Below are 14151 nucleotides of genomic sequence, written 5' to 3'. Positions count from 1 at the left end.
AAGACCAAGGGAATTCATTGCAGTCTGCCCTGCCTGTTCATTGTGGTCAGGAAAGGACATGTGGGTGGGTGTTTCCTACACATCCTTCAAGCCAGGGCTTTGTGGGAGCCCTAAGGGGGGGTTGCCGAGAAGGAACAGCTGAGCCTGCTGCTGCTATAGCCATCTGGGCACCAGGAGGAGAGCTTGTTGAGAGGGAAGGCAAAGCTGAGCAAAGAGACACAGAGAGAAAGCGAAAGTGAGAAAGAAACCAGACAAAGGCATCACGGTTTGAATTTTTGGCTCCAATTTGGCTTGAAGCTAAGCTATTCCTGGGCTTTTCAGAGAATACATTTCTCTTTGTCAGATTACCCTGGCTTTCTGTCACTTGTAAACCCACAGGGCCCGTGTACCCTAAACACGAGCTTCCAGCTCATTCACGTTGCAACGGGCCAGTGACTGGAGAAGTGCCAAGGCACGGATGGTGTTGCCAGGTGGCTTTCTGTCAGCACCTGGAACCCTTCCTCTCAGCGGGCACAGCCAGGAGGCACCTTGTGGAAGGGATGTCCTGGGCCTGCCTGTTGCTTTCCTGGGCCCAGGCCTGGGCTGAGGCTCCCCAGGCACAGAGAAGTTTCCTGCCACAGGGTTATGTTTCTGTGTGGCTGCCTCCTCAGCCTCCCCTATGGCTCCTTTAAACACCTCCTCCTCGAGAAGCCCTCCCTGACCATCTGGGGAGAGACCATTCTGTCCCAGCTTCAGTTTGCTCTGTGAGTGTCTCCCTTGTAATGAGCAGCTCTATGAGGGCAGGGATCTGATCTGTCCAGCTCACCGCTATGTCCCTAGCTCTTCCCAGAGCCTGGCATAGAGTAGAAGCATCATTCATCATTATTTACTGAGAGATGAGAAGCAGGCAGACAGGTAAGGCTAGTGAGGGGCCCTATTCTGCTGACTGGGTGGGTGGGGCTTGTGCAGGGCCTCTTGCACGGAAAGGCATTGGCTCTTACCAGGGGACACAGTGACACCAGCTAGAGGACACACTCCAGGTTCTGGCTTTGAATGAATCAGAACTACCCCTCCATTTAGGGGTTCTTACCTGATGTCAGGCTGTGAAACCCAGAGTTGGAGCCCGGGTACCACTTCTCAACTGGGGTGAGGAAGCCAAGGATGTCAAAGGCGAAACCCACAATCGAGGAGTTGGACAGAGAGCAGGGCTGATACGGGGCATGGGAAAGGGATGGGGGCCAGGGCCATGGGAGCAAGGCCCCAACTGGACTGAGACAATGCACAGAGAACACTGGATGATCCAGGTCATGTGGTCAGAAGCTTATTTCCCTTTGCAGTAGTTTTCGTTTCTTCCGAGTAAATCCAAGAGCAGTCTCAAGGTGGTGATAACAGGTCTCTAAGGCTTGTCTCTGTCTCTTTGTTAACAGAGGACGTCGGTGGCCTCAGACTCAAGGCCTGTCTCAGACAAAGGCCGTGGAGGTGTAAAAACAGTGAGTGGTTTCATTGTGTTTATTTTTATAGCCACCTCCTCATTATAACAAGTGATTCTGATTTTCCATGGAGGGTCTTATGAGGAAGTTTCTTTTCCAGTTGACGTAAGTAAAAGGAGACTTCCAGAAGGAAAATGGCTAGTGAATGCTAGAACAGATGGCAGTGCTGTCGGGCCCCCAAGGAAGATTCTGGAAAGGCAGCGCAGGAGGACAGGATGCTCTGGAGGCACCCTGGAGAGTCGGGCTGGGGGCATGGTGGGAGACCCCTGCCCCCAGCAGGCAGAACTGGAAGAGATCATCACTGAGCTAAGAGCATGTAGGCAACAGGGCCAGAGCCCACCCTGAACAGAGCCTTCCTCCTGATAGGATAGCCACCTCAGCTCAGGCCTCAATACTGACCCTGTGTCCCCGGGTCCAGCTGGGTGACCCCCAAAGGCCTCTTGGAATCCCAGCCCCGGATTATTCTGTCTGCCCTGCCTGCCAGACCACTTCCCTTTGATGTGGACACCCCTGGCCCAGTCCTGGAGCTGCCCTGTTTCATTGCGTGACCTTGAGTGAGTCCCCTCTCCAGGCCTCAGTTTCCCCACCTATAAACAGAGAAAAGTGTGATGATGACCTTTAAGGGACCTCTCCCCAGGGACATATCGGCAGACCCTCTCCTCCTAGTCCTCCAATGTGGGGCTCAGGGAGGAAAGCGCAGGCTGGAGGTCACACAGACCTGCATTTAATTTCCTGCTTTCCCTGTTGTTGGCTGTGTGATCTTGGGTAAGTCACTTAAGCTCTCAGGGTGTCTGTGTCCTTATCTGTTGTTTGGGATATGGACATCTCCTGGGCATCAGTGGACTGGCAGTAAGCAGGGAAGCCCTAGCCACACAGTAGGGCTCTGAACGTGCTGGGGAGCCACTGTTTCCCCATCCTGGCGTGCAGGTAAGGACCTGCTGGCATCCCCAGGCATGGGGGTCTCATAAGGATGATGAATCCAGTCCAAAGGGAGACCACGGGGCTCTGTGTCACCAGGCAGCGGGAGGGAGAGGCTGCTGTGAACAGGTCCCCGGCAGGCTCTGGGGACAAGTGCTCAGCACAGGTTCTGGGTATGGGAGTGACTGGTATGCTGCTTCCACCAAGAGCTCCTGGGGCCCTGGACTGGAGCACGTGTACCGATGAAGGCCTGGGCTGGGAGGAGATGGGACAGCCAGCAACCTGGACAGCAGAGGCTCTGTGGATGATTATCATCAAGGCACCTTCAAGTCAGTTCAACAGGGGCCTTCTCAAACTTTAACCTGCATCCAAAGGAATCACCTTCAAGGGGCAGGAAGGGGAAGGGGCGAAGGAGTCTTGTTAACACGCAGATTCTGGTTCAGAAGGCCTATGCTGGAGCCTGAAATTCTGCCTGTCTCATAAGCCCCAGGTGACGCTCATGTATCTGGTCTGGGGCCCACCCTGAGTACTAGGGGCAGATGTCAGCCACAGTACTGTGCTGTGGGCTCAACGTTAGAGAAGAGTCAGGAGAAGAGGGTCCACCCTTAGCTGCCACCAGAGTCCCCTGGAAAGAAAAACTAAGCAATACCATGGGGTGGGAGGGGGCCCAGGTGAAGAGAAACGTGGTGTACCCTGGTGGGGTCTCAGTGGGCCACAAAGAAAGGAGGGGGGTTGAGGAATTCACAGACTTGATCCTGGCACTCAAGAAATGAGTGGGCCTCAGACTCCTGCAGCAAAGGTGGATGTCAGGAGGAGATAGCCATCTGGGTCACCCCAGGCCGTTAGACAATGGGAGTCGATGAAGACACAGTGTGTGTATGGCAAGAAGAAACACCAGTGGAACCCACAGGCCAAGGTCATCAGAAGAACTGAGCGGGAAGTGTCCAGCTTCACCAGGAGGCGACAACGTGGGAGCCCTGAAGCTGTAACATGTGGGTGGGCCATTTTCAGAAGCCAGAGTGAGTCTTTTCCTTACTCTGTGGTACCCAGCCGTTCTTTCAGGATACTGATGGGAAAGTCTCCCATATGGTTTCTTAGGTCCCTTCTACCTTGCATAAGGTTTTTTCTTCTGTCTCTACATCACACATATGAACACCTTGTACATGGGATTTTGAGATGCACAGTCCCTCCCCTTACGTTTTAGCACCTCTGAAGTCAATAGCATCTTCTTCTCTATTGGCCTGGATCTATGTTGACTTCCTACAGAGAGACTTTACATCGGTGGTGCAAGGCACCTGAAACAGCTGCATAGAAGCTCTTTACCATGACTTCCTTGCTTGAGGATCTTGGACCATGTTGTGTGTATTTAGATTCCACACCTGGGTGAGTACCAGTTTGCTGTTCAAATTCTAGATTCCCCACTGTCTCTCAATGCAATATTTGATTCACGCCTTTCCTCAACGTTTCTTTCTATGAAGCAGGTTTATTCCATGTGGACCATTACATTGGGAGCTAACTCTTTGCTCTCCCAGCTTTGTCTTGGAAACTCCTACTAAACTCCCTATGTTGGGCAGTTTTTTCTTTCTTAGGGAATATTTGGTGCGTCTAACAGTTGATAGCATTTTATACTTGATGAACTTGTAAAATCTTTTTTACCATTACAAAATAATTGCAGCTCTTTTTATTTTTCCATCTACACTTTAATTTTCCACATGTCAAGATTTCCAAGACATCCAATCTCTCCCACTTAAAATATCTTTCTCCTGGAGTAAACTGAGATACTTGAAGGCTTTTTTTTTATCTGTGTCCGTCTGTATCTAACCTCCAGGAAAGAGCCTGGTTGGGCCACTCCAGGTGTCGCCACATGGTGTCGCTGTTGAACACCTTCAGTGCAGTTCCGCGAATGCTTGTCCATTGTTCTTGGCTGAGCCAGATCTTGGCTCAGGCCAGTGTGGTGCCCCACACTAAGATTCCCAAGTTACAGCCTCTTTAGTACACCCTGATAAGCTCAGCTACATGGTTTAGGTCTTCAGGGACTACTAACCTGATAGACATACAAGATCCAAACCAGCTTGTATCATTAACTCCTGGCCCTGTGCTGAATCCAGTCATTGGTCTGGAATCCACTTCATTTAGGGACCCCAATCCATTGTCTCTCAAATGGGGAGGTGTTGAGCATTCAATCTCTTCTACCCAGAGTCCCACCTCCCTGCAGGGCTATTTCTACATAATCCAGAAGGGCCATTCAAAGGACAGCTGCCTTACAAATGAAAAACCCACCCCAAGGTGGTGATTGCGGGTTCTAGACCAGGACCCTCCAGCCTTTCAATTGAGGACATACAGCCCGTCCTGGGGACAAAGTCTTGAGGAGCAGTAGCTGATCTTTGGTTTTGCTGAATTGGGCTGAAACCTAAGAAAGAAGAGCTAGAACACTTTGGATAGTAGGTGGGAATATATGCAAGCCAGGTCGAGGAGGGAGGGGCAAAGAGAAGATACTCTGGACACCTAAAGAGAGAGGTCTGTGAGGAAACGGATTAAGCTTTGTCTGTGATGTGTAGCCTAAACCTCTCCTCCAGTGGCCTACAGAAACCCCCCCAGCAAGGCAGATACGACTCTTCAGTGTTTCTGCAGCTGGGTTTGTGGTTTTGAGATGGAGTGGGCCTGGCATCAAGAGGACACAGGACACACACAGAGGCTTTCAAGGACACCCGGGAGCATCTTGGTTCAACACAGCAGACCGGGGGTGGGGGGTAACACAGGAGCAGAAGAGGGGCCACAAGCTAGAGCCCAAGGTGGCTGGACCCCCTCAAAACCCACCCGGATGAGCCCCTGAGCAAGGGCAAGCTCCCATCTCCAGCTTCCCCAGCAGGTGGCTCAGGACAGGTACTCCTGGACCGTGAGTTCCTTCAGGGTGAAGCCCCGGAGGGCGGGCTTCCGGAGCTGGCTCTCCTCCAGCCTCTTCTGCAAGGACACGAAGTCCTTGCCCAGCAGGTAGGCCAGGCGGGTCATGGCGTCCAGCAGCGGGGCGTAGTAGCGGTGGCCCTCGCGGGCCTGCAGGCACTGCAGGGCCCGCTCCCCGACCGCGAAGGCCTCTGCGGGCCGCTCCAGGTCGCGGTGGCACACCAGCATGGCGCACAGGGCGGGCACGCGCAGCGCGGGGCAGTGCGCCGTGAGCTTCTCCTGCAGGGGTACCACGCGCAGCAGGATGTCCAGGGCCTTGGTGTACTGGCCGGCGCGCAGGCAGCCGAAGGCCTCCTTGAGCTCGGGCCGCGTGAGGAAATCGATGAACTCGCGCGAGCGGCGCACGCAGCGGATGGCGTAGAGCAGGCTGAGGTACTCCTTGAAGGCCAGCTTGCGCTCCGAGATCATCTCCTCCGTGAAATTCCCTATCAGGTGCTTCTTGGGGAAGACCACGTCTTCGATCTCTTCCCGGAAAGTCTTTAGGAGTTTCTTCTGGAGCGTCTCGAAGTCGGAGTAACGCCGTTCCAGGACGGCTTTATTGCTGTCAAAGCTCCCGGTCTGGATGACCACGATCTGGTACATCTGCGGAGAGAGGGAGGGAGAGCGCCTTTGACGACAGCCTCACCGCGGGTTTGCACTGACAGAGGAGAGCCCAGGAGGTGAAATAATGACGGTCGCCCGGAAAGCCTGTCCTGGAAATTGGGTGATCGTTATCTGCGATTCTGTTTTAAATTGGCTGAGCCATAAAAGTGAATCATGAATGACAAAAAGTCAACCCGAGAATAACAAAGGAACAAGCGACGGAGGGGGGTTGGGGAGGCATCCTGGGGTAGAAAGTCCACACAGGAAACTGCTGGCTGAGCGAGGCTCTTGGTGTTACAGGGTCAAAACTGAACTGGGAAGCTTGGCTGAATACGATCAGTGTTTTCCCAGTGTGGAACTCCTCGGAGATGGTTTTAGGTAATACACTGGCAGTGATATTATATAGATCACCCTGGAAATGGGTGATCATTAGGCAGTGATATTATATAGTAAGAAAACTATTCTTTTCTCTTCTCTTTCAAGAGGATGCCAATGAAGGGCACAGACTGCCCAGGTAATGATTCCAGCCCACCACATTAGCTCTGTGGTTTTAGGTGGGTACTTGAACCTCTCTGAGGCTCAGTTTTCTCACCCATGAAATGAGGATAGTGACTTGGCCTGCCTCACTGGGCGAGGATTAAATGGGTTGATGCACTGAAGCCATGATGTGCAGTCAGCACTCGGTGTCAGCGATTATTATTACTGCAGCCCCTTGCTAGGAACGGGGGTGGGGGGGCACGGGAGGGTGGCAAAGAAAGGTTTGTGTGGCTCTCCCATTGTCATTGACTTCTCGCCTGACATAGGCTGAGGTTCCATTTTAACAGAGAAAGTGAAAAGTTGTTTAGTCACTCAGTCGTGTCTGATTCTTTGTGACCCCACGAGTGTAGTCCACCGGGCACCTCTGTCCATGGGCTTCTCCAGGCCAGAATACTGGAGTGGGTTGCCATGTTCTCCTCCAGGGGATCTTCCCAACCCAGGGATCAAACCCAGGTCTCCCGCCTTACAAGCAGATTCTTTACCATCTGAGTCACCAGGGAAGCCATTTAACAAAGAAATCAGCCTCAAGCCTAGCTTTCCACTAACCATGGTAACCAGCTAAAATTTAATGACAGCCCTGAGCTTTCTTTCTACTTACTTTAATGTTGACCTTTTCTTATGCTGGTTTTCCATTAAAGGTATCTCCCTTGGAAATAAATCTATTCATTTTAGAAAGTGATACGCTTCACAGAAAAAAAAGTAGGTACATAATAATAAAAATTATACAAGGATCTCAAAAGCAATGAAGAAGGGACGCAGATGATAATAGCGGGTAACACAGGATTAAACTGGGCCGTTTGCTTCTTAGGATAAGGGACCTTGACTCCTCCCATCCTCACAGTGGTGAGTGGGAAATCTCACTGTTGGACTGGTTTTTGCCAGAACTCTGTGAGTTAAAGTGTGTCGGTCCATTTCATGGTCTGGGAGACTGAGGCCCCACCAGCCTTGCCCAATGCCAGGAAGGAGGCTGTGAAGACGAGCCATCACTCTCTGGTCTCTGCTTACCACAAACTTGGAGACTTTCCTCTCCTCGATGCGGGCAGAGGCGATCTCGAAGAGCAGTTTGACGTGCTTCCAGCAACATTTCTGGGTCCGCCAGTACTCCTGCAGCTCCCGCGTGGTCATGCTGGAGTTGGAGCTCGGGCTGCCCTGGGTGTCTGGAAGCATGAGCACTTAAGGACTAGTACAGGTTGGTGCGCTTTAGGGGCAAGGATTGGGGGAGGAGACTGGGTCTGCCTGGGATGAGCAGAAGGAGTCCAGAAGCGCTGTGAATATCCCCCTTCGTCATCCCAAGTCTGGCATCAGCCAGCTTCCTGCGCCCAACCCGGCTGAATTCATCCTACCACGGACAACCTGGAGCGGCCCATCATCCCAAGTGGCTTCTTGTTGTGAAACACAATGTGTCTGCGTTGTATCATCTCCTTCCAGCTGTCACGAGACCCCACGCTCCACATCCAGCAGGGATGTGGCTGGTTGGTTTCCATCCTCCCCACAGCCCTGGCTGACGCTGTGGTCCTTGCCAGCCTGCTGAGCACACCCCAGCAGATGGTGCGGGGAGCTGTGAGGCTGCCTGGCTCCAGGCTCAGCTTAGCTGACCCTCTCCCTCCTCTCTCATCTCATTTCCCACACTCCCTGCTTTTTCTTGCACTTGCCACTTCTTCTGCCGCAAATGCCATCCTCTTTCCCTGCCCGGGAAATAACGGTGTGTCTTAGATCTCACTTGAGCATTGGGCCATCCTGAGAATCTTGGGAAAGACTGGGATCCTTCCTCCCCGCTAAAAGCACAAGTCACTGTGCATTTTATTTCAAGGGGCACGTGTCCCAGGAGCCCTTTTCCAAACTGTGTCTTTCAAGACCCAGCCCAGGTGTTGCTTCAATGGCCCTTTGCTGTTAGAATAAGAGCTTCCCACCTTGTCCATGTAGCCTTTTTGGAGCATCTTAAATTATTTTCTACAGATCTATTTCCTTACTAAACTTGAAGGCCAGCGAGGTGTTTGACTGATCCTGTTTCCCTCGTGCCTGCATAGGGCCAGGAGCAGAGCTGGCATTCACTGGGCATGTGCTAAAGGGTTGCATGAATATGGCAGGTGTTTCCTCCAGGAGGTGGCGCTATAGCAGACACTGTCAGTGCCCGGCCACGCCCCCTTGGTACTCACTATTCAGGAACACTGCACTGGCTTCTATTGGAAGCACTTAGGATTTCCCCTGAGGGCTTCCTTGGGCCATTGCAGTGTGTTGTGGAGCATCGTTTGTCGATGAAGGATGGGGCCAGTGAACAGCAGCCTGGCCTCCTTGCCTCCAGGTGGGACAGCTCTGAGGTGTGCTCCATACGGTCTCCCAGATGACCCCCACTGGGAGTCACCCACAGTGGTAACCTTTTCACCATGCCATGTACTGGTTCCCTATACCCTTCCTCGCCTCCCCACTCCCCTGCCAACCTCCTGGATAAACCACTTGCACCAAATCCTTGTCTCAGGGGGTACTTCGTGATAACCCAAGTTAAGTGAGCTTCCCTGTTTCTTGTAGCCTCCACTGAAGTACCCACATTTGTATTTCAAATGTCTTCAAATGTCTATGCCCTCCAACAAGCCCCAAGCTTCAAGCTCACCTAAGTGGTCCTCAGGTCCTAGACGTGGGAAGTCTGGGTGGGTGGCTGATGCTTTCGGCGTGGTACCTGCCATGTCCTGGGATATGGGTCCTATCCACCCAGGGCTCCCAGGATGCTTGTGACTTGCCATGCTCCAAGGCTGCCAGGAAAACAAGAGAGAACAGTGAGTGCCCACTCCTGTTGGGGGTCCTTGTGTGTATTGGAGTGCCACTTCTGAGCCCTCCACTGCCCACCTAGCCCTCTGACCAACTGACAGGTGCTAAACCTAGGTCAGGCCTTTTCCTGGACAGATCAGTCCAAGGCTGAGCAGAACCTTCTTCTATTGTCCTTACACTATCAAGTTACTCTGAATTTTAAATGATGTGATTTCAAGCAAAGGTAATGGCTTTGATGACAAATCAAGAGAAAGACACTGGCTTGTCCAGAGAAATGTGCCAATACTCCATTTTATGTTACATGTACAAATGAAATCTGTGTCCAAAACAGGGAGACTGGCATATATCCTTCCCTTCTCTCTCTCTCTATTTTTAAGCAAACATTTACTAACAACTTGTTATACTTACTTCATACACACACAGGCTCTTCACATCCACTGTCTGATTTAATACCCACAATAATCTGTCATGGGGTTTCCCGGGTGGCTCTGATGGTAAAGAATCTGCCTGCAATGCAGGAGACCTAGGTTCGATCCCTGGGTTGGGACGATCCCCTGGAGAAGGGAACAACTACCCATTCCAGCATTCTTGCCTGGAGAAGCCCATGGACAGAGGAGCCTGGCAGCCTACAGTCCATGGGGTCACAAAGAGTCGGACACAACTGAGCGACTAACACAACACAAAATAATCTTGTCATGACTTCAGTAAGAGATGAGGAAACTGAGGTTTAGTCTAAGGTCATGTAGTTGGTAAGTGTGCCCAACCAGCAAAGCCTCATGCTTGTGACATGCAGGCTTCACACCCTGCACTCAATACCCACTCACTTCATCTGAATCTGTTCATGTTATGATTAAGGAACTGAGACTTAAGAGTTGCCAGAATCAAGGGCTGGTAAATGGTGGGCAGGATACCAATGCAGGCTGGTTTGCCATCAGAATCCTCTCCCTGGTACTCAGAGGAGTGTGGGCAGCGGGAGTCCTGGAGTTTAGTTTATGCATAACTCTTGTCTGGAACCCAGGTAAGTGAGCAAGATGAGCTGGTACCTGGAAGCTATTTAACTTTTCTGGGCCTCAGCTACCTATGAAAGGGGCATAATAACCTTCATGAGGCTGGTGTGAGGGCTAAGTCGGGCACACCATGCAAAGCTTCAGCTCGGGGCTGTGTGGGTCCCAGGCACCACATAACGGTCTCTCTTAGTGTCTGACATGTGATAGATGCTCTGGGAAATATTTGAGAAATAAAGGACTCTGAATTAAGATGTAAGTTGGAATAGAATTTAAAATGTCTGAGATGAATTAGAAAAGGGGACAATTAAAACATCAGCTCAGATGGAGTAGCTGGGGTACCACTTAGGCCACAGAAATTCCAAACAGAAGGGTGCAGGTGGCCTCATCGCTTGGATCCCTTAATACGCTCAGTGTCCCTTAACCCTCGGGCGTTCTCCAGCAAGGTCTGTGCTGGTGTCCAGTGAGTAGCTCTCTAGAACCCTCCATCCAGCCTCACCCTAAACAGACAGGAAACTGGAGCACAGAGAAGGGCACGGTTGACCCACGGCTGCACGTGTTTGAGTACCTTATAGTTTTTTCCCCTTAAGAAGTCTTGACCAACTGTGGATCCTTAGGTAAGTTATTTAACTCCAGGCCTCAGTTTCCCCATCTGAGAGGTATGACTACCACCCCTGTCTTTCTGACAAGATGGTGAAGAACAGGTTCTCTATATTCTGGTAGGTACCCAGGCAAGATAGCAGATGGTCCACACTCTCTCTTATCTAAGGAGCTTTTGGTACCCAGGACTCTGTGGGGCTCAGTGATTCCTGTGGGCACTCCTATGCACCTGCCTCAGTTAGCTCATCTGTAAAATGGGTGATGGCAAGGAAAACTGGCCTCAGTGGTCCCTGATCTAGCTCTGCTGTCTTGATCAAGGAGCTGGTGCCAGGTCAGAAGCACTGTTTGCCCAGAGACCCTGTGAGATCCCAGGAATGATGGCCTTGGCGGGGCATTCCGCAAAAGACCTGGGAAAGCTGAGCATGAACACAGGGCTTAGAATAAAAATCAAATTCAGCAGCCAAAGCCAACTCCTGGAGGTTTCCTTTTATGGGATGGGCTGAGACCGGAAAGTGGCAAGGAGAAAGTTGTCACTGCTGCACATGGAGGCTCTAGTCCTCAGTTCCCTCATCTGTGAAGTGGGGAAAGCAGTCCTGTCACTCCAAAAGCTCTTCGGGGGACAGCTGCACGTGGGGTTCTGTGGGCCCTTCCCTCCCATCTCCCCACCCCGCAGAGCAAAGATGTCTAGACTTTACAATAAAATATGACAAGTGTTGGTGCTCTTGGCTTGGGGGCCTGTCCATGGCCCAGCAGACAGCAGAGTCCCAGCCCCCTCCACCATCCAGCTCCAGGAGCGGTCTCCCTGCTCCTTCCCTCCCAGGCACCCTGAGCATCTCTTCTCCCTCCAAGGACCACCCGCCAGGCCGGGTCTTCTTCTGATGCTGATGGACACACAGGGCCCCCTTCAGAGCCCACACTGCCTCTCTGAGGGCCTGCAGGGGACTTCCTGTCAGGGTTGAGAGGTCAGCAGAGTAAAGCACCCTGGTCTGGCCCAGGAAGCAGAAGATCCTGGACCTTAGACGGGCACACTCACAAATGTGAGCATGCATCACAATCACAACTTCCTTGCGGGTGGGGATGGGGGTGGAGGTGTCAAGCGCTTGTAAAAAGCAGACTTCCTGTCCCCTGTGTCAGAGAGTCCCATCTAGCAGGTCCTGGGGTGCGCCCTGGATTCTGCATTTTGATCCAGATCTGATGGCTGTGCTGAGACAGGGGTTCCCTGGCACCACATTTTGAGAAACACAGGTGTGGTGGGGTATTCCCCAGGCTCAAGAAGGGGTGCAGAGGCACCTGGCACTTTTAAAGGAATTGAGGCGATGGAGGGTCGAGGAGTTGCTCCAGTATGCTAAGGGGAGCCCCTCATATCTGAGGGGAGCCCCGTGTATCTGTCACTAGCCCTTCTCCCTCCCACCCTGCCCCCCAGAGGTACCGAGGGCTGGTCACGGGGGAAGGGGCTCAGGTCACAAGCAGGCAGAGGCCCGCTGAACTTGGGATCAGACACTGACCTGAGGCGTCTGGTCCTGTGCGTGTCCAGGGGTCCTGGAGACGTGTCACACGGCCCCCTTCAGCTCTCCATTCCAAGCTCGGGGTGAGCAGGTCAGTGGCTGCCGCTCTGCTAAGTTCCCCCGTCTGAAAACAGGAAATAGGCTGTGTGACCCGCTCCCGGTCGCCACAGCTGATTGGCTGATGAGAGCCGGTAGGTAATGAACTTGGCTGATAGACAGAGCTGCCCCTCTGGGCAGGATCTGGGAGGGCGCGGTGGGCCTGCATCTCAGTTCCCACAGCCTTGCAGCAGCTTGGCAGACCCTCAGGGTCCTCGACAACCTCTACCATTTGGACAGAAGCTCTTTAATGTTCATTATCCTACCCTAGTGGAGAAGGAAATGGCGAGCCACTCCAGTATTCTTGCCTGGAGAATCCCACTGACCGAGGAGCCTGGCGGACTGCAGTCCATGGGGTTGCTGCACAGAGTCAGATACAACTGAAGCAACTTAGCACTTAGCACATCCTACCCTAGTGAGCTAGGCACGGCGCGGGCCATCCTCCTTCACGGACAGATGGGGAAACTGAGGCTTGGAGCAGAGAACTGGTGGGGCGTGGAGCAGGGCCAGATGAAGGGCGTGGGGGGTTAGATTCAGAGTGCCTGTCTCGGGCAGAAGATGCATCCCACATACCAGACGGAAAGTACCAGGGAGGCCAAACCTCTGGGCAGTGGTGTGATTTATGGCCACAGTGCTGTGGCCAGAGGGCAGGAGGCTGGGGCCAGACAAAAAAAAAATAAAGGCTTTCCAGCACCTCCCCCAGCCTCTAAGTCCACCATGGGTCTCTTCCTCCCCCTCCCCGGTCCTGATTCTGATGGGGGTAAATTTCTTGCTTTTCTTTGTAATTTATCACCTACCAACAGATCCCCAAACAATAAAGTTTCATTTTACTCATTTTATTTATATATCACCTGTGCTTGGTTTTCACTGCTGCGCGGGCTTCTCACTGCTGTGGCTTCTCTTGTTGCAGAGCACGGGCTCTAGGGTGCACAGGCTTCAGTAGTTGTGGTTACCAGGCTCTAGAGCACAGGCTCAAATAGTTATAACACACGGGCTTCGTTGCTCCGCAGCAGGTGGGATCTTCCCAGACTAGGGATCAAACCTGTGTCCCCTGCATTGGCTGCTGCTGCTGCTGCTAAGTCACTTCAGTCGTGTCCGACTCTGTGTGACCCCGTAGACGGCAGCCCACCAGGCTCCGCCATCCCTGGGGTTCTCCAGGCAAGAATACTGGAATGGGTTGCCATTTCCTTCTCCAGTGCATGAATAGGAAAAGTGAAAGTGAAGTCGCTCAGTCGTGTCCGACTCTTAGCGACCCCATGGACCGTAGCCTACAGGGGGATTCTTGATCACCAACACACTAGACAAGTCCCCATTTTACTAATTTTTTGAGTTAAAAACTGAACCACACATACTGTTTATAGGCTTTGGTGCCTTGCTTCTTTCATTCAGCATTTCTGTGGATAAGATTCATTAGCCTGTGTGTGTTTAGCTGAAGGTTTTTTTTTTTTTTTTCATTTTCCCTGCTATATTGCTACGTTATTTGACTACCTCAGTATTTATCCTTTTTTTTTTTTCCTGCAGATGCACATTTGAGTGGTTGCTAGTTTAGCCCATCATGATCAGTGCTACTGGGAATATCCTTGCACATTCATCCAAGTGCAGGTTTATCTAAATTGAAGTTACTGGGTCTCAGAGTATAAATGGCTTCAAGTGTACGCAGTTATACCAAACCCTTTTCCTGAGTGGTTGCGTCATTCTGCAGTCACACCAGCAGTG

The 14151-nt window shown here is 52.1% G+C and overlaps 1 protein-coding gene across 1 annotated transcript; it reads right to left on the bottom strand.

Moving 5' to 3' along the window:
• Positions 1–4065: 4065 nt before the first annotated feature.
• On the bottom strand, positions 4066–12461 carry SNX20 (sorting nexin 20). Its single transcript, XM_081511393.1, has 4 exons — positions 12340–12461; positions 9076–9214; positions 7473–7624; positions 4066–5930 (listed from the first exon to the last, which is right to left on the bottom strand). Exons 2-4 carry the CDS (start codon positions 9203–9205, stop codon positions 5262–5264), a joined length of 951 nt encoding a protein of 316 aa, XP_081367519.1. The 5' UTR covers positions 9206–9214; positions 12340–12461; the 3' UTR covers positions 4066–5261.
• Between the last annotated feature and the right edge of the window lie 1690 nt (positions 12462–14151).

The sequence above is a fragment of the Giraffa tippelskirchi genome, chromosome 7 (assembly GCF_054371585.1).
Source record: "Giraffa tippelskirchi isolate mGirTip1 chromosome 7, T2T-mGirTip1v1.2.pri, whole genome shotgun sequence".
NCBI lineage: Eukaryota > Metazoa > Chordata > Mammalia > Artiodactyla > Giraffidae > Giraffa > Giraffa tippelskirchi.
This window is presented reverse-complemented; position numbering and strand designations above follow the sequence as displayed.

What these genes read in the sequence shown, in the direction of transcription:
- SNX20 (XM_081511393.1), bottom strand. Translation starts at nt 9,205, where the DNA reads ATGGCAAGTCACAAGCATCCTGGGAGCCCTGGGTGGATAGGACCCATA. An exon ending in AGGACCTGAGGACCACTTAG is followed by an intron (nt 7,625 to 9,075) that starts GTGAGCTTGAAG and finishes TCATGCTTCCAG; the next exon opens with ACACCCAGGGCAGCCCGAGC. An exon ending in GGAAAGTCTCCAAGTTTGTG is followed by an intron (nt 5,931 to 7,472) that starts GTAAGCAGAGAC and finishes CTCTCTCCGCAG; the next exon opens with ATGTACCAGATCGTGGTCAT.